Here is an 18,996-nt window from a genome sequence, read left to right as displayed (position 1 = left end):
TTGAATATTAATAATGTTCTTTGTATTAAAACAAGAGTCAATATTTTACAGTTTAAGAAACTTTACATATATACAAAATTTTTACATTGGGAATGGTATTAGAACAAATAGGCTTCTTTTCAATCTCATAGATCTATTTTCCTTCGATCAAAGACTTAAATTCTTTCACATTGTGGTCACTTGCAATAGATATAGCGTGATCCAGAGCTCGAACACTTGCAAGGAGTTTTACTATCTGTTTTATGTTTTCCCTAAAAGAGAAAAAAGGAAACACAGATCAGCAGGTTACAGCATGTGGAAAAAAAAACTGTCCATATTAAAAAAAAAAAACCTGCCCATGTTTAAATGCCCAGAAACAGAGGACCCATTTTCAAAAATAAAAACACCCCAAAATCTCATTCAGATCCATGATTTTCATTAATATCGAGAAAGGCGAGAAAGCACTCTATTGCCTAACTTAACTACTTCAGAGCCCTGCCTCCCATTCCTTCCCAAACCAGAGTCCTAGCTCTCCTAGAATACACCTGGAACACAAATTATATTCGTGGGTATTCATGACCAATCCATCAAGATCCAGAGTAATTTCCACTCCTCCAAAATTCACTAATAAAGTGTAACCTGGCTTCTTTTATCACCCAGCTAGAAGTCATTCTCAGTAATCCTCAAATTTTAGCATACATCAGGATTACCCAGAAGTGTTCTAAAACACAGATCACCAGGCCCCACCTTCAGAATTCTGTTCAGTAGGTCTGGAGCGGGGTCTGAGAATCTGCATTTCTAACACAGCTCCCAGGTGATGCTGCCAGGAACTACTTTTAACATTTACAATAGTTTGAACCACTTGTGAGAAACAACACACAATGTGACATTATTAGCTGTCTCTTCTCTACAAAATTGTAGTGGGGCTTCCCTGGTGGCGCAGTGGTTGAGAATCTGCCTGCCAATGCAGGGGACACGGGTTCGAGCCCTGGTCTGGGAAGATCCCACATGCCACGGAGCAACTGGGCCCGTGAGCCACAATTGCTGAGCCTGCGCGTCTGGAGCCTGTGCTCCACAACAAGAGAGGCCGCGATGGTGAGAGGCCCGCGCACCGCGATGAAGAGTGGTCCCCACTTGCCACAACTAGAGAAAGCCCTCGCACAGAAACGAAGACTCAACACAGTCATAAATAAATAAAAGAACGTGAATTTCTTTAAAAAAAAAAAAAATTGTAGTAAGCACCTTTTAGGGAAGGATTATAATTTTTAAGATTTTGTGACTCACGTGGAACCTACTTTATGTGCACTGCACACAGCAGGTGCTTAAACAGCTGCTGAAATTCTTTTCCATAGAAAAGTGAATACTGTTTGTTGATATTTACTCCCAAACAAAAACACTGTTACATATATAAATCAAAATTTAAAAAAAAGTGAAGTGAATAGGATTTATCTAGTAAAAAACAACACATTGAGAAGAAATATTAGTGCTAAATAACAACCAACACCAAAATGACATGTTAAGGATGAAATAAAAATATAAACCAGGGAATTCCCTGGTGGTCCAGAGGTTAGCACTCTGAGCTCTCACTGCCAAGGGCCTGGGTTCGATCACTGGTTGGGGAACTAAAACCCCACAAGCCACACAGTGTGGCCAAAAAAAACCCCCCAAATCACCTGGCAAAGATTTTTTTTAACCACTTAAGTATTTACTATCTACTTTGCTTTTAATTTTATTATAAAAGATAGCAAATTTTCTCTCACGAAAATAAGGTTCTTTTTCCTGGAAGGGGAACAGGGGAAAAGAAAAAGATTTTGTTATGGGGTATGACTAATGGTGTGATCAAAATGAAAATGAAACTCTGACATTAGGAAGAATATATGAAATGAAACTTTAAAAAGTAAAATTCGTCTTTGGGAATTCCCTGGTGGTCCAGTGGTTAGGACTCGGCACTTTCACTGCGGTGGGCCTGGGTTCAATCCCTGGTCTGGGAACTAAGATCCCACAAGCCATGCAGCGTGCCCAAAAAAACAAATAACAAAAAACAAAACAAAAATAAAAATTCTTCCAAATGGTACTAGTTGTTATTATTACTATTACTTACTTTTTATGCTAGAGATCTACCCCCAAATTCCATGAACACCCAAGACAATGTACTGAAAAAGGGGTAATGGTTTGTTTGTTCATTCCTTCCTTGAAACCTTGATAAAAAATATGTGTAAGCTGCTCCCCATAAATCATGAGTGATGACTTAGTCCATGAGACGGATACAGAAAAACTCAACACAGAGCACAAACATCTCAAAACTGAGATATAACCTTCAATATACTTTGGGTTTCAGTGGCTATCTTTTCTAGGGTTTGTATCTGTAAAATGAACCTCCAAAAACCAAGATCCATGACATTCTAAGAGCCTGAGATTTCCCCAATTATTCAAGGGAGGAGACAGAAAAAGCAATGATTCACTTACCGAAATCTTCCCTTAATATCTTCATAAATAACATATTGAAAAAAGATTAGGTAAAAGTTGCAAAAATGAAAAAAATAATGTGTATTTTTGGTAGGTTTATCAATACTACGTCAATGTTTACAATTTAAAGTAAAATATAGGGCATCCCCGGTGGCACAGTGATTAAGAGTCTGCCTGCCAACGCAGGGGACATGGGTTCAAGCCCTGGACCGGGAAGATCCCACATGCCACGGAGCAACTAAGCCTCTGCGTGCGCCACAACTACTGAGCCTGCGCTCTACAGCCTGCGAGCCACAACTACTGAAGCCCATGTGCCTTGAGCCCGTGCTCTGCAACAAGGGAAGCCACCACAATGAGAAGCCTGCGCACCGCAACGAAGAGTAGCTGCCGCTCTCTGCAACTACAGAAAGGCCGCACGCAGCAACAAAGACCCAGAGCAGCCAAAAATAAATAAATAAATAAATTTTAAAAAAAAGAAAGAAAAGAATCAAAATAAAATAAAAATTAAAGTAAAATATAAACATGTCTCTACTGAAAACATTTTAATAATACTAAACCTAACAACTAAAGACTCTAGATCACTGTTTCATTCAATAATTACAAGTAATTACCTTGCATTTCTTTTTTCCACATCAGAGCACCCGATACTGTTTCTGTAAATTGTATCTGCTAAGTGTACAAGGTATCGACAGAAGTTTTCTAACTGAGAAATAGTTCTTTCTCCTTTCAGATTCATGAACCACTGCTTGGGGAAACAACTGATTACCTATGAAGAAGAAGGATGTAAACAGTTAAAACAAAAATAAATTAAAGCATCTAAAAGTTGAGTCTAGATAATGCGTATCATGTATTTAACTAGAAGACTTGCTATTGAGCAACATATAACTAATTACTTAGAAGGGATATTCTTTTAAACCTGATTTTCTACATAAACTATACAAATACACCTAGATATACCCTAATTTTAAACTTCAATATATAGACACTCAAAGCAAAAGATAAATAATTTCTCCAATATTTAAGTAAATTAGGGACATAAAATTGATAACCAATTGCTTCATTTTCCAGTCTTCCAGAAAGCCCTAAATGAACTCAACTGTCCTTTGATCAGCAGCTTTTGATGTAAAAACATGTATAGCATAAGTACCAAACTGCAGCCTCTCCCCATGCTGAACAGTTCAGTAAGTAGGCATCCTTGCTGGCTGTAGGAGCCGTGCTGGCCCAGAATGGAGTGAAGAGAGCATCACATCGGAGGGGCAGCCTAGGGCAAGAGCCCGAGCAGGACATGAACAGGGCATGGCGGCAACCTGGCATGGGGTACCAAAACCCGAGCAAGGGGAGGCTGTTTCCCACCCGGGAGAAAGCAGCCAGTGGGTAGAGATAGCTCCCCACCAAAGAACCCAGGGATGCTTGGAGAAATAACTGATGCCACAGCTGGGCCAAGCAGGTACAAGATAAGCCTGGAACATCGTGTGCCAGAAAGCAAGAAAGTGCTCCCCCCAAATTAGAGGACATGCCACAAGGTCGCAGAGGTCAACTTGAAGGGACTCACACTAATGAAGTCTAGGACAATTCCTGACAAAGATGCAAAATCTGAATCTATTCATGAGAGAATACCAGACATACCCAAATTGAGGGACATTCTACAAAATAACTGGCTTATCATCTTCAGAAGTGTCAAGGTATGAAGGTCAAGGAATGAAGCACTCTTCCAGATTAAAGAAGGCTAAAGAGACATGACAATTAAATGCAAAGGATGATCTGGGAATTTCTTTTGTCAGCTCCTTTGGATGTTACTGAGATAGCTGATAAAACGTGAAAAGGGGCCTAAGGATTAGGTGACAGTAATATATAAACGTTAATTTCCTGATGTTGATGGTCATATTGTAATCATGTACAAGAAAATCCATGTTTATAGGAAACAGACACAAAACTATTTGAGGGTGAGGGAGTATCATGTCAGAGAATTACTCTGATGTGGTTAGGTTGAAAAACTGTACTGTACTTGCACATTTTCTTTAATCATATGACTGTTTAAAAAATTATCAAAACTGTGTAACTCATGTATATGAAGTAAAAAAAATTAACTAAAATTATTTCTTAAATGAGAAAAGAGACCATTTCATTAGTAACACTTAAAATAGCATTCATTCAACTGTTAAAAAATTATCCCCAAATTAAAACTTTTATTAATACCTATAAAAATATTGATATAGATAGACTGATAGAAGGACAAATATACACATATATAACAGTACAACTTTTTATGTAAAAAGTGCTAAGGGGAGATTGTCAACATTACACCAACTTCGATAATCAAAGGGGTTTTCATGAAATTCTCAAATCTCTTCAAACAAAGAAAACTTAATCCATCTTAACTCGTATGCTTTAAAAACTACAATATGTGTCATTTAACTCACATTTTGGGCTTTTTTGATGCTGTCATCGCCATATTCTGAATTCTGAAAAGCCATGAGAATGTATCTATTTAATAAACCATCTATTGATAATTCCTGAAGAGTTTTGTTTGAGAAAATGCCATACCATTGAAGAAAATTCCCTAAGAGCTAGAAAGAAGAAAAAAATTATTTTTTCCCCAGTTTTATTGAGATATAATTGACATGTAACATTGTGTAAGTTTAAGGCATACAACATAATGATTTAAATATATATTGTGAAATAATCACCATAAGTTAACATCCTTCCCCTCACAGTTACAAATCTTTTTTCTATTCTCTTAGCAACTTTCAAATATACAATACACTATTGTTAATTACAGTCATCATGTTGTACATTACACCCCCAGAACTTATCTTACAACTGGAAGTTTGTACCTTTTGATCCCCTTTATCCAATCTCCCCACAACTCCCCACAACTCCCCACCTGTGGCAACCACAAATCTGATTTCTGTTACTAAAAGTTTGGTTTTTTGAGAAGGAAAAAAAATTGAGAGGCAATGTAAAGCAATTAAATTAAGTACAAAGTAAATTACTTACACAATAAAACACCTTATGAAATACCCTGGACCATGTCTTGCCAAAGCACTAATAAGCAGTTTTGAAGGGTCTGAATATTTCTGATAATGACTGAGGTTAACTAAAATTTAAATAGCCACATGGAGCTAGTGGTTACTATAGTGTCCAATGCAGATACAGAACATTTTCCATCATAACAGAAAGTTCCGGTGGGCAAATGATGATTCTTAGATAAATGTCCTCCCTTGAAAATCATGCCTAAACCAGTCCTATGACCCTGCAAAAAGATGGAAATTCTCTTTTTGACTACCACATTGCATGTTCACCAGACTTCATGAACCTGGACATTGGAACTACTTAAGCTCAATACATATAAAATGGAAGCCCCTGCCCATTCCACCATAAAATTCTAAGTTCCCAGTATTTCTCATCTTAGGAAATGGCAACACTATCCAACAAGTCAATCAAGCCAGAGCCTACATGAGCCTTATCATTCTTGACCTCTCCCTCAAGTTGTCGAACCCCACCTCTTCCCATTCTGTCCCTTTCTCTCAGTCCTTGCTGCCATGCCCCTGATCGAAGCTGCCGTCATCTCTTTGTGGACCCTGCAGTTATTCAACTGACTACGAGCAACAGCTCTGGTATAGTTTTTCTCAAGCAGGGCTCTGTGAGAAAACTAAAACCTACAGAAAATGATTTGAGTGACTCCTTACATAATTTTCCCAAGGATGGTACAAGCTAGTACCATTCTAGTTGCATACGCAATGGAGGCCTTAGGGCATCAGGTATTAATTCTTCCACAGAAACCCAGCTGAGAAGAGCCGCTCAGGAGTTTGAGTGGCTGAGTTAGACTCGCATCTCTACCGCTTAACAAAGGGATGAGCCTGGGCAGGTTATTCTGTGCCTCCCTGTCCCACCAGCAGAGTCAAGCTCCTAGGGCTGCTGTGAGGATTCAATGAGATAATCTATGTAAGAGGGTGTGCTACAGTGCTTGGCACACAGTAAATATGTAATAAGTACTAATTTCCGTTTTCATTGTTACTATCTTCACCTACTTCATTTCACTATCCCCACACAGAAGCCAGAATATGATAAAAAGGGCAATATTTTCATGTCACTTCCCTACTAAAAACCCTTCCACAACCCATATAAGAGCAAATGATTCTCAGCAAAGGTACAAAAGCAATTTAATTTTAAAAAGGATAGTCTTTTCAACAAACTGTGCTGGGACAAAGGAACTTCAAGGCCTCATGCCCTATATAAAAATTAACTCAAAATGGATCACAGACTTAAATGTAAAACCTAAAACTATGACATGTCTAGGAGAAAGGATAGGAAAAAAACTCTGTGGCCTTGTATTAGGCAAAGATTTCTTAGATGCGACACCTAAAGCACAACTCATAACCGGAAAAAATAATAAGTTGGACTTCTTCAAAATGAAGAACTTCTGCACTCTGAAAGACTGTTAAGACACAGACTAGGGGGGAAAAACTCTTTGCAGATCACGTATCTGATAAAGTACTTGTATCAAGAATACAAAACTCAAAGCTCAATAATAAGAAAACCCAATTTTTAAAAATGGGCAAAAGATTTGAACAGATACTTCATCGAAGAACATATACAAATGGCAAGTAAGCACATGAAAACATGCTTGGGCTTCCCTGGTGGCGCAGTGGTTAAGAATCCGCCTGTCAGTGCAGGGGACATGTGTTCAAGCCCTGGGCCGGGAAGATCTCACATGCCGCGGAGCAACTAAGCCTGTGCGCCACAACTACTGAAGCCCGCGCGCCTAGAGCCCATGCTCCGCAACAAGAGAAGCCACCGCAATGAGAAGCCCGCGTACCGCAACGAAGAGTAGCCCCCGCTAGCCGCAAGCAGCAACGAAGACCCAATGCAGCCAAAAATAAATAAATAAAATAAATAAATTTATTAAAAAAAAAAAGGGGAAAAAAAAGAAAACATGCTCAACATCATCAGCTGTTACGAAAATGCAAATTAAAACGATAACAAGACACAACTATACACCTAGGAGAATGACTTAAAAAAAATAAAAACCCTGAAGATACCAAGTGTGGTGAGTGGTGAGAAAGAATAACTAGAACGCTAATATATTGTTGGTTTAGAAAACAGCTTTGCCTAGGTATTTACCCAAGTGATGAAAACTTATATACCCAGAAAGACCTGTGTGCAAACAGGTTTATTCATAATTACTCCAAACTGGAAGCAATCCAGTGTCCCTCAATTGGGGAATGGATAAAAAACCAAACAAAAACACCTGTGGTATATCCACCATACGATGGAATACTACTTGGCAATAAAAAGGAGTGAACACAAGACAACACTGATAAATCACGAATGCATTCTGTTAAGTGAATGAAGCCAGACTCAAAAGGCTAGTTAGTATATAATTCCATTCCTAAGACATTCTTACAAAGAAAACTACAGGACGATAAAAAGGGGTGGCCAGGCTGTAGGGGTGGGCTTGACGACAAATGGGCATGGGGAATTTGGGGGAGATGATGGAAGCGCTATACATCTTGATTTAGGGAGTGATTACATGTCTGCGTGTAAATGAGAGCTCCCATATCATCTGAACTGCTCATCTCTTCCCTAACTCTAGCCATCCTGGCCTTTTCTCCATTCTAGTGTACCCTGCTCTCCCTTACCTCAGGGCCAACTAATAACGTAAATATCACTTCCTCAGGGTGGAAGGGAATCTTCTGTGACTCATCCATCAAGGTATCTGTGCCCCTTGTCATACGCTCCCATACAACTTTGAATTTTTTTCAAAATTCATCACACCTGAGATTACTTATTTGCTACTGTCAATTGAGCTTGGTTATAAACACCATGAAGGGTCTACTTCTACCTTAATTCAGTGCTATATTTCTGCAACTTAGAAGAGTGTCTGGTACTCTATTTGCTGTGGCTTAGTAAGGCATTTTGTTGGCTAGTTTGGACCTTACTGGAACTCAGAATACATTTTCACCTCTGCAAACATCAAACCTGAATAAACTTTTGGAATAAAATTAGTTTGTATGAAGTCAAACAAAATCTGAAGTCTTTTAGACAGCCTACAGACACATACCTTAACTGAAGACCAAAACTGTCGTTGAAAAAACAAGTAAGGCCCAGAATTTTTATTTTCCAAGACACTAAGAAAAAAAGAGAAACACATCATGATCAAAGTTGTGTGTTAAATGCCATCTGATTCCTAGAAGATTTCTGTAAGTAAAAGAGGTGAACATAAGAAGTTAACTAAGTTTTCAAATTTTCAAACAACTGTATTCCAGGAGATAATTTTAAAAGGTAATGGCAATTTATTGTGAGACACTAAGGGAGGACTATTTGCGTTATGCTGCTTAAGGGAGCAATTTCCCCACTGAGCCACTCTCTTCGGGCTACAGGTTTACACTATGTAGGTAAAGCTTGTATTTCAAGCTATGCTTAGTTTTCCGGAGTTTAAGAAGTCTTCTCTGAAAGATAATGGAGAATATTACCATCTTTAATGTTCTCAGGAGTTACTTACTTTTTGGGATACAAGGGCATGAATACATCATCATCTAAAGTTCTCCTCATTCTCAATAGAAGCGCTTTTAGGTAAACCTAAAGAGTTAAAAATAGATCATGCATTTTAAAAAGGGTTATGATAAAAGTTAAATTTTAGTAAATAAAAATAAGCAATATTCCAAATCATATAGAGTATTCAATTTTGAGTGAACAGCATCTCAAATTTTTTAACTTTCCCCACTGAAGGTCCTAAGGTCTTTAATATTTACTACTTACTCTTCGTTCACCCCTCATCAATTACCAAGCAATAAAGCCATTTAGAAATCTTCCAACCTCTTAATCTACTATATAAAGATTTAAGATCAGACCTATAATCTGGTTCCTCTCAAAATGAGGTCAGTGAAAATAAAACAATGATAAGGAGTACTTTCTCATACCTAAATAGCTCATAAGAATGTTCAGTGCGGGCAGTGGCAATCTGAAGTTTTGAAACTTTATAAAACAATACCTAGTTATTTTACATGCTATTTAAATGTTTCAGCATTTAAATTATCAATTGTTATCCATTCCAGTAGTTTTTCTTTTCCCGAAAAAAATACAGTTCTTCAAGGGATGTCTGATTAATCCGATTGAGAATGGGGGTGGGTGGTGAGGAGGGTGAAAACAGTACAAATGAGAGGCTATCTAGACTAATTACATCATCCTTCCCAATCGATATTTTGAAACTAAAAACTACTATCTCATATTTTATATATTTCAGGCTATAAAGGACAGATGCCTCAAGTGGGAGAATCAGATTTTCTCGTTGGCTCAGAATATAACCACTCATTCTCTCAACTCTTGCTCATTTTCAAAGGGAAAGGAGAAGATAAAATAATACATTTTAAAAAATTTAAAAAACCTTTCATAGATAATAATTAAATTACCTGTGTATTTTTGTTTTCTGCATTCACTACTGAAGGATATCCATTCACTAATTTTAGGGTAACTCCAACCATTCTTGAAGTCTGTGTTGTAGAAAAGGGGTCCCACATATTTTCAGCTATCACTATTAAGAAAACAAAAAGTAGAACGTACTGAGATACAGAAGTAAATTGCTGCTGACTTAAATCTGATGTCAAGCAGTCCCCAACTTAGAAATGCCAATCATGATTTTTTTCTTCCTCTAGTGTAAGCTTCAGTCTTCTTTGTCCTCTTAACCGTGGGAATGTTGAGAAGATTAGGCACATGTGGCGAGGGGACAGATTCCTATTATTTTCTGCTGCTTGGTGAAAATAAAGATTGGGGAAAGCAGGATTTCTATATCCTAGGAGATGTTGTCCCAGCATCAAGAATTTCTAACTGAACTTGAGCTTTATTTTTAATATCAATATTTTAAATAGGTCCCTATGTCAATGATTCCTAATTTTTTTGTGAGAAATTGATGAAAGTAATGAAACTGCTCCCCAGAAAAATGCATATTCCCCCTGAAACTATGTATTCAGTTTTGCTTCAGGCAGTTCTTAAGAGCCTGAAATTTGCCTGTGGATCAATTACTGCCCCCAACTCCAGGCCCTCCCCAAGGTGGTCTTTAAGTCCCAAGTTAAGAGATAGGTACTCTTTAGCCATCTCTGGGTCTGGTGGTAGCTTTATTATTAATAATGTAATTTCTATGAGAAAATATGCTCTGATTAAAAACTCCTAAAAACAGATGTGAAAAACCCAATGTGTTTGAATGTTCAATTCAGTAATCTCTACCTGTTAGTTTAGGGAGAATCACCTTTTCCACAATGGTTGGTAACAGTGCAACATCTACATCATCTTTTTCTTGCTCTCGCTCTTCACAACCGTAAAACAGCAAAGATTCAAACCACAACATATTCTCAAAGTCACGACATTTTGCCTAGAAAATATTTAAAAGGTTACCCAAACATTTAAAATAGTGGCTATTTCTGCTTCTAGCCATGAAAAGAGTAACAGGAACTGGATTTAGCCTTCAGTCATAAACTAAAAACTGGACAAAAATATGAAACATCTATTTTCAGACAATGGACCACAGGCAGTACAGGACCATGACCCTGAAAGAACGGAATCAAATGAGGTGAGCTCCTGGCCAGAAGAGGAGATGAGGGTAGGCAACTGCAAGCAAAGCAGTCCTGCTGAGTTAGGAGACAATCTAAGTTCAGGAAGGCTGGAACGCTAGAAGCTGTGGGGCAGAGGAAGGAGCTACACAGAAGGAGAGCTCCCAGATGCACACAAGTGTCCCCGAGCCTCTGCTGGACACTAAGAAACACATGCCCAGGGCAGGACTCCACAAGGTCTGGCAAAGAGCAATCGGGAGCTGGGAGCTCAATGGTTCCCGGAGCTTAGATTTTTTTCCTCTTGTTTTCAGGGCTTCAACCTCAGCCTTCTTTTTGTTACAGTTTACATATTCAACCCAGCCCATCTCATTCATGCCCACGGCTCCATCCATATGTTGGTAACTTCCAAAACCATATCTTAAACATGACCACTACATGTGTACAGACAATCTGAGTTTCCTCCCTTATGTAACAGGCAACGAGGTCCTATTGATTCCACCTCTTAAATCTATCAGTTTATCTCATCCTCCTGATTTCCATCACCACTGACTTAGTTCAGGGTCCCATTTCACATCTTCCTCATTGAGCTTTCCCATGATGTTCTGTTTTTCTGGAATCAAAGAACCAAGTTCTTATTCATTCATGTTCATATCTCAGCATCACTACATGTAATTTTAGTTGACTGAGAAAGTGTATAAAAATCGAAAAGCAAGAGACAGTTCTCTTGAGAAGGGACAGAACATAAAAGGAAATATCATAAGATTATACCCAGTGATAATGTGTCAATTATAGCCCTGTGGGTGACCTATCTCCCCTGAAAAACACTTTGCTGAGGCTTACATCTCTAGCTTTGAGATTAAAATTGCCCAAGGCATCATGGTATATTGCTTTTTTTTTTTTTTTTTAGAAGAAAGTGTTTTTTGTTTTTTTTTAATTAATTAATTAAATTTATGGCTGCGTTGGGTCTTGCTGTGCGTGGGCTTTCTCTCGTTGCAGCGAGCGCGGGCTACTCTTCATTGTGGTGCGTGGGTTTCTCATTGTGGTGGCTTCTCTTGTTGCGGAGCACGGGCTCTAGGCACACGGGCTTCAGTAGTTGTGGCACGCGGGCTCAGTAGTTGTGGCTCGTGGGCTCTAGAGCGCAGGCTCAGCAGTTGTGGCGCATGGGCTTAGTAGCTCCGTGGCATGTGGGATCTTCCCGGACCAGGGCTCGAACCCATGTCCCCCACATTGGCAGGTGGATTCTTAACCACTGCGCCACCAGGGAAGTCCAGTGTATTGCTTTTCAACAGTGATAGAAGCCACTCACCTCAAGAGGAGTCCAAGTGAGAAGCTGCAGCCTTATGAGGGGATTGAACAACTTTGGCAAGCAAAGGCCGATGTAAGCATCCTTGTAGGATGTGTAGTATTTTGAACGCCATGCTTCAAACTGGGATTTAATACAGTCGATTGAACAGAAACTTTCAAGGACATCTTCAAAAACCTTGCTGGACTCTTTTGAAATGCGATCTAAAAACAACAACAACAAAAAAAAAACCCCACAGAGAATCAAAACTTAGTATGCAGTAGAAAAAACACAGTTCAAATATTTTCAGTGTTTTCTTTGTAGCTTGAGTATCAATAAGATAGGCTCATTAGCAAAGGAATAATTGTTAACTGCAACTTAAAAGAACCAGAGATAAGTTCAGGTTCCAAACGTCTATCATGCAAACCATAGTGCAGGTAGTCTCCGCTTTGCATAGTTCCAATATGTACTATTATCTGCCACCACAGTCTAAATAACACCTGTCCCCAAAAACTCAGTTCAAATTTCAAGCACCATGGAATAGTAACTGTGAGTAATTGCATAAAGTACAAACTCTGTATCTAGCTCTTCAGCCCACAAATCACCACGTAAATAACAGATGTGTATCATGATCAGTGACCAATCATTTCTCTTCTTTCAAAGTCTGTTGGTGATTGCAATAACTGACATAGACAAGAATCAGCAATGGATGCTAGGATCTTTAAGTAAAAGGTTATTTAATGCTCCATATGACTTGGAACAGCAGACTCTTTATAATGAAGAGACCTAGTCATGACAACCTACTTCTCAAGATCCATCTTAACACCACTAATAGTGGGCAACCTAACATTTGCCATCTGGTATCATGCTGGTAACAGCATCTTGTGTGAAGTATTCTTGCCAAAAAAGCTTTAACCTGAATCTAATCAAGACTTAACTTCCAGTTTACAAGAAATATAGTGACTGGAAGAACAAGTTAAAACCATGAGGAAACAGACAAATTTAGAATGTAGGACGTTTTACAAGATAAGTGGCCTGGTCTCTTCAGAAAGTTAATGCCTTAAACAAATAAAGAATACGGGTGTGTGTATGTATGTGTATAAGGTATCATGATATTCACTAATTCTACATAAAAAGATGTAACAACCAAGTGCAATGCAGGAACCTTGTGTGGATCCAGGTTTAGAAAATAGAGTAACAGAAACAGTCCAAAGAATTCTGGACGGGGTGGCGGGGGGGGGGGGGCTGTTACGGAGGAAAACTGAATGCAGACATGATACTAAAAGTTCTAGGTAATTTTCACAGGTGTGAAAATAGTGTGGCAGTTAGGTAGAAAAGCATCCTTTTTTTTTTTTTTTTAAAGAAGACATTAAAGATGTTAAAGTTTTTAGAGGGAAGTGCCATGATGTCTGTAAGTTAATTTCAAATGTTTCAGCAAAACACACATATATCCAAAGCAAACTTGGCTAAATGATGGTTAGAATTGCTGAATTTGGGTGACAGGTGTATATGGGTGGTCACTGTGCTATTCTTTCCAATTTTCCGTACGTTTGGAAATGTTCACTGTAAAAAGAGTGGGAGAAAAATATAAGCTTATCCAACTAAGTTCCAAAGGGCTCGCAGTCAATATAATTCCAAATAATCACAGCCAGTGGTGGGGAATAAAGACTTTTACTTGGGGATCCTTCTGGAAATGTCTTCATGTAACAGAACTAACTATTCCTTTTGATTGAATTATTCGGGGCTCCCCAAATCAGGAATTTCCTTTAGGGCTGAATGCCCTACTGCCAACCTTTACCTTTCTAGACCAGACAGGCTGCATTACAGCTGCCCCTGGGATCTGAAACATTTTCTTGTCACTTTTAAAATTCTGTGATTCAAAGAGTAATATCATTTATAATGCAAGTACTAGATGACCCCCACAACAAAGTGTTACCACTAATTTTGAGAACTCATCAATAAAAATGGGTGCAAGTTTTTATAATTAAACCAGAGTGCCTAGTTCTAAAGCAGAGGCCACAAAACTTCAAATTATTTCATGGTAGAAACCACAGCCAAGGAGAAAGCACATTGACAATGAATCTCATTTCGAAATAAATGTCTAACCTTTTTCCAGATTGAAATTTGTAATATCTGTAGACGTTTCTTCATCATCACTGGAAAGGCCTTCAAGGTGATCTGCCATCTTACCGGTTTGCTCTCTGGCTTGTCTACGACGAGTCCTAAATAACAAATATCAAGTTCCCAAACCAGATAAAAGAGACTCCTCCCTTCACAAACAAACCAACAGCAAGCATCTGTAGAATTACCTTCTCGCCTCCCGTTCTGCAATCCGACGTTTTGCATGCTCTTGATACAGTGCCCGATCTCGTCCAAAGGAATCAAGATTTGGTGCCATCAGAGCTTTATCTGTAAAACAACAATGGTTAAAATTAAAAGCCTTCCTTCAACAATCTTGAGGAAAGAGTTTGCACAGAATAAGCCATAATGATAGACTGCTTTCTAATCTCAACAGCAGGATTCTGCAGTAACCGATAAACCAGCCAGTTTTCTAGTTTAGAGCAAATCTCAATATTAATCTGTGTTCCCACAAAAAGGAAGAGAAAAATAAATGGAGAGTTCAACAACACTACACAAATGCAAATGGGCTTAATCCCTGTTCTTATGTCTAAGTAACAGAACTAGTTTATGCTATCATGATGACCAAATAAATTAAAAATCTAAATTACTTGTGTAAAGGGAAAAATAATACATTACTTTTTTAAGGACGAACTTAGGCATCACATGTTAAATGATAGGACAGCAGAGACATAAGTAGGAAGGATGATAAAACAGCTTTGTTGCAGGAGTTTAATCATTTATTCTATTTCATTCTAATTTTTCTTTGTAGAAATTTATTCTCTATTACTACTTTAAGAACAAGGGCAGAATCAACATATAGACTGAAAATCATACCTGATAGGACCAAGTTGTGCTTTCTCAAACCCTACTTTCAAAGCACAATTCCCTTATTTCTTTTTTCCCCTATTTTCCATCTCTCTTTTTTTAATTTCTAGGGCAATTTTCTAGCTTTAGCTTTCAACCTTCCTATTTAAATTTATATCTCAGTTACCGTATTTTTAGTTTCTGAGATACGGCTTTTCTTCTTAGAACATTCCTTTTCTATAGCATCCTCTACTTGTGCTACGTGTAGGATCCCTTCCAACATCTCCCTGAGGACAGCAATTATGTTTTAAATTTTCTACTGTCACCTGCATTGTCTTTGTTTCCTCAGTCCCTTTGGTTCTATTGCTTGTATTGTTCACCACGATCATTAACTACCTCCTAGGTAAGAATGAGGTTGGAAATTTCGTGGATGTAGGTGGGAGCTGTCTAACAGAGGCATCTCCATCAGATCCCTGGGTACAAGTCAACTTTCTGTTGGGGCCCCCAGACGTTATAGTGTCTCATGGTCTTTTCGTTGGACCCACTCTCTTTCTCCAGAGAAGAATCTTCGAATCTCTTGCCTAGGGTAGAAGGAAGAGTGGGGGAAACATCTGTCTGTGATGCTTCCTCCTGTCTACATTTAAGTTCTACACTATGGAGATATTCTGTATTACATGGGATAGTAACGAGAAGCACAAAACCCAAAGGGTGGTGGTGGGGGAGGGGGAGATCACGTGCAAAACGAAAGACATCAATTTAAGGCTTTTCCACAGTTTTTTTCCTGATATCAAAGATGTGTCACCGATAGCAGCAACAGGAAAAATAAAACCAAAACTGAGCTGGTATCCACTTCAGTGTATCCTAACTATCCTAGATCCTACTACTTTTAAAAGTTGACTCTTTTACTGAATTTTTCATTCATATTTCAAAATAGCTTGGATATTAGGAAGTATGTTCCCGAGTTCAAATTACAAAAAAAGATCAGTATAGTAAACAAGATGCCCCAGCTCTACCTCAACTGGAACTCCACTACACACCATAGATGAATTGGCTAAAAAGTCCTAAACTACAGAAATGATTCCTGCCTCTTTATAGAGCTACCCTTCATTAAAGAAATATTTTAAAGAAAATTCTCTACTATAATAAATACTTAAAATGTTATTATATTTACAGATTTTGTAAAATATATATTGAGGGAGATATAAGAGAGTACATGACTCAAGAGATAGCCTCCTTCATCTCGGTAAGAATTATATGCAGTAACTCTGATAAGTGTTTACAAATCTAAACAAATGAATTTCTGGCTGTATTTTTGTTTCTTTAAAAAAAAGATCAGAAAAAGAATTGATACTTCAGTACCCCATGCAATTTTTCTCAAATGTTTGGCAATTAATGAATACTCCCTCTAGGACAATACTTTTCACTTTCTCATTACCTTTCACTTCTTGCCAGCTATCAATCTAATTAACATCCATCATTCAATCCTTACTTCAAATTCCATATACGTAAATACCTCCAAATTATAAAGAACAGATTATAGGCAGGAAAAAGTATTTGATGAAATGCATAGCTCACCCAACCATTTAACTTAAAAGGAAATTACTTCTTGTCATAGGTATAATGATTACCTGTAATTTGCCCCAGAAATCTGGTTCTGTCTGGATCAAAAGTGATTTGGGCGGGATGCATTAGTTATTTAGGTGCCCAAAATGGCACTAATCCAATTTAAACGTGTATGGCAAAAACAGAAGGTCAAAGTCATTCATGTGGCTTACATCTGAGTCTGACTCATCTGACGGCTATGTTACCACCTCTTTATGATGCTCCAAAACCCATCCAGCACGCAGCAGAATGCTTTCTCAGGGATTCAATGTCTCTTTAATTTAGAGGACACACTATATGACAAAGCATGGTTTTCAGAAAGAATAACTGGGCCCTTTGCACTTGGAACACCTGGGGTGGTTGTTTAATATGCAGATTACTGGACACCATCCAAGACCTGGCAAGAATCTCTGGGGACAGGACCAAGAAATCCGCATTTTAAATTAATATCATGGGTAATTCTGATGTACACTTCCATTTAAGAACTGCTGACATAGGGCCCAAAGAGATGACAAAAGAAGCCACGAGAAATCCAACGTAGGAAAATTCCTATTACAGCACCCAAGAATATAGAGGGCAATGAAAAAGCGGAATTAAAATGTTTAAACTGTCTGGTTAAAGAATTTCAGCTCAACTATTTAATAAGATGTTTCCAATTAATTTTGGTTTTCCATAACACACATCATAATGAAAGGAATATAAATTCAATTTCCAAATTTTTACACTACAATTTCAAGAAGTGTCAGCACCAAATGACTTACTAAAAAAAAAACCCACTATATGAGGCAAACTAGAAAATACAAAAAAATTTTAAATACAAAAAATTTTGCTTTATCTAAGGGGTGAAGCTCAAAACTCCCCTAATCTTGGAGTTGTATCATTTGTTATGTAATAAAGCCCCCTCTCCCATACAAAATTTCCCAGCCCCTAACTCAAAACCTTTGTTGTGATCAACAACAGCATTTGTATTGGTGTTAAAATGGGGGGAAAATCAATTAAGGCCAAATAGATATGGTTTTAAGATAAAATACTGATTATGTCTTTACTATAAAGAATGAAAGAATATGCCCAAAGAAGAATAAGATCGATAGAATATTATTAGTACATGATTTGAGTTCCTTTGCAAAGCTATATTTTCTTAAACACAATCCAAGCACATGCTAATTTTAGATCTACCTGACACAAGAGCAAGGAAATTTGTTTCTTTAAAAAAAAAAATGCTCTGAGACGTCTAATTTTCAATTAGGATGCACTAAGTAAACAAGGTTGTTTAATGAATAATAAAAACCTTCAAGATGGACTGACTTGAATGGCTTGAAAACTCCGAAGATTCATCTTTAATATCATCTTGTCGTCTTTGGACAAGGCGGGAAGCTCGCTGTTTGTACAGCTGATGTATTGCTGATTCAAGTTCATTAATCAGTGGCACCTGTAAAAATACAACACACTCCGTAACACCAAACTCCTCAGCTGCTTATATATTTGAGGGTTCCATATTATTTCCGGATTTCTGAAAAAGTACCCTCTGGACAGAATAATCATGAATTCTCAATGAAACACAAATAGTAATTCAGTTTTATGATTTCTGGGAAACACCACTTCTTCTTTTATTCCATATATGGAGCTATAATGTCCAGTGCCTAGTTATTGGAGCAAAAGTTTGGTTAGGTTAAACACTTTAACATTAGTAAAGAGAGCGAGTAAAGAATTGTCAGAAATTTCAGTGCTTCTTTTAGAATAAAGTACTTGAAAGTCCTTTTCAAAAGTCCATTTTTAACTTTCTAGCAGCATGATCTCCCTTGCCAATTTTTGTAGTTTAAAATAAACCATTATTGCTGTGTAATACCAAAAGATGCAATGGCATCTCTGTGGCTTTATTACACATTTAAAACATGAACTGCATTCATTTACATTAATACAGTGAATAAAATTTCTAGCTATCACTAACCTGTCTAAAATCAATCTATCTAAAACTCAGAAAGTTCTTCTCTTCCTATCAAATGTTTAAATTTTTCCATATTTGTAAGTAAAATAATAAAATTCTTTGTATAAATTGTCAGTTTACAAAGTCAACAAATTTTTCCAGGTTAATAGCCACAGCTAAGCATTCATTTGGTTCATATGGAATACAAAAAGCTTACGGAATGAGACCTAACTTAAAAGGAAAAACCAGAAAACGTTCTCTTTATAAATACC

The 18,996-nt window shown here is 37.7% G+C and overlaps 1 protein-coding gene across 3 annotated transcripts in view; it reads right to left on the bottom strand.

The window, feature by feature from the left end:
- The window catches only part of PAXBP1 (PAX3 and PAX7 binding protein 1), a 32,962-nt gene continuing 13,966 nt past the window's right edge, over positions 1–18,996 (bottom strand). For 2 of the 3 annotated variants that reach the window (XM_082395046.1, XM_082395045.1), the window contains exons 8-18: positions 18,106–18,229; positions 14,583–14,682; positions 14,380–14,495; positions 12,298–12,497; positions 10,669–10,813; positions 9,858–9,979; positions 8,951–9,027; positions 8,510–8,576; positions 4,866–5,012; positions 3,057–3,211; positions 1–251 (exon numbers count right to left, since the gene is read on the bottom strand). In XM_082395046.1, the coding sequence (XP_082251172.1) occupies positions 134–251; positions 3,057–3,211; positions 4,866–5,012; positions 8,510–8,576; positions 8,951–9,027; positions 9,858–9,979; positions 10,669–10,813; positions 12,298–12,497; positions 14,380–14,495; positions 14,583–14,682; positions 18,106–18,229 (1,371 nt within the window). In that variant the 3' untranslated portion in view covers positions 1–133. Of the gene's footprint in view, positions 252–3,056; positions 3,212–4,865; positions 5,013–8,509; positions 8,647–8,950; positions 9,028–9,857; positions 9,980–10,668; positions 10,814–12,297; positions 12,498–14,379; positions 14,496–14,582; positions 14,683–18,105; positions 18,230–18,996 lie in introns of those variants that run through there. The other variant, XM_082395047.1, reaches the window with a different exon arrangement.

The sequence above is a fragment of the Balaenoptera borealis genome (genome assembly GCF_965194805.1).
Source record: "Balaenoptera borealis genome assembly, chromosome: 5".
Taxonomy (NCBI): domain Eukaryota; kingdom Metazoa; phylum Chordata; class Mammalia; order Artiodactyla; family Balaenopteridae; genus Balaenoptera; species Balaenoptera borealis.
This window is presented reverse-complemented; position numbering and strand designations above follow the sequence as displayed.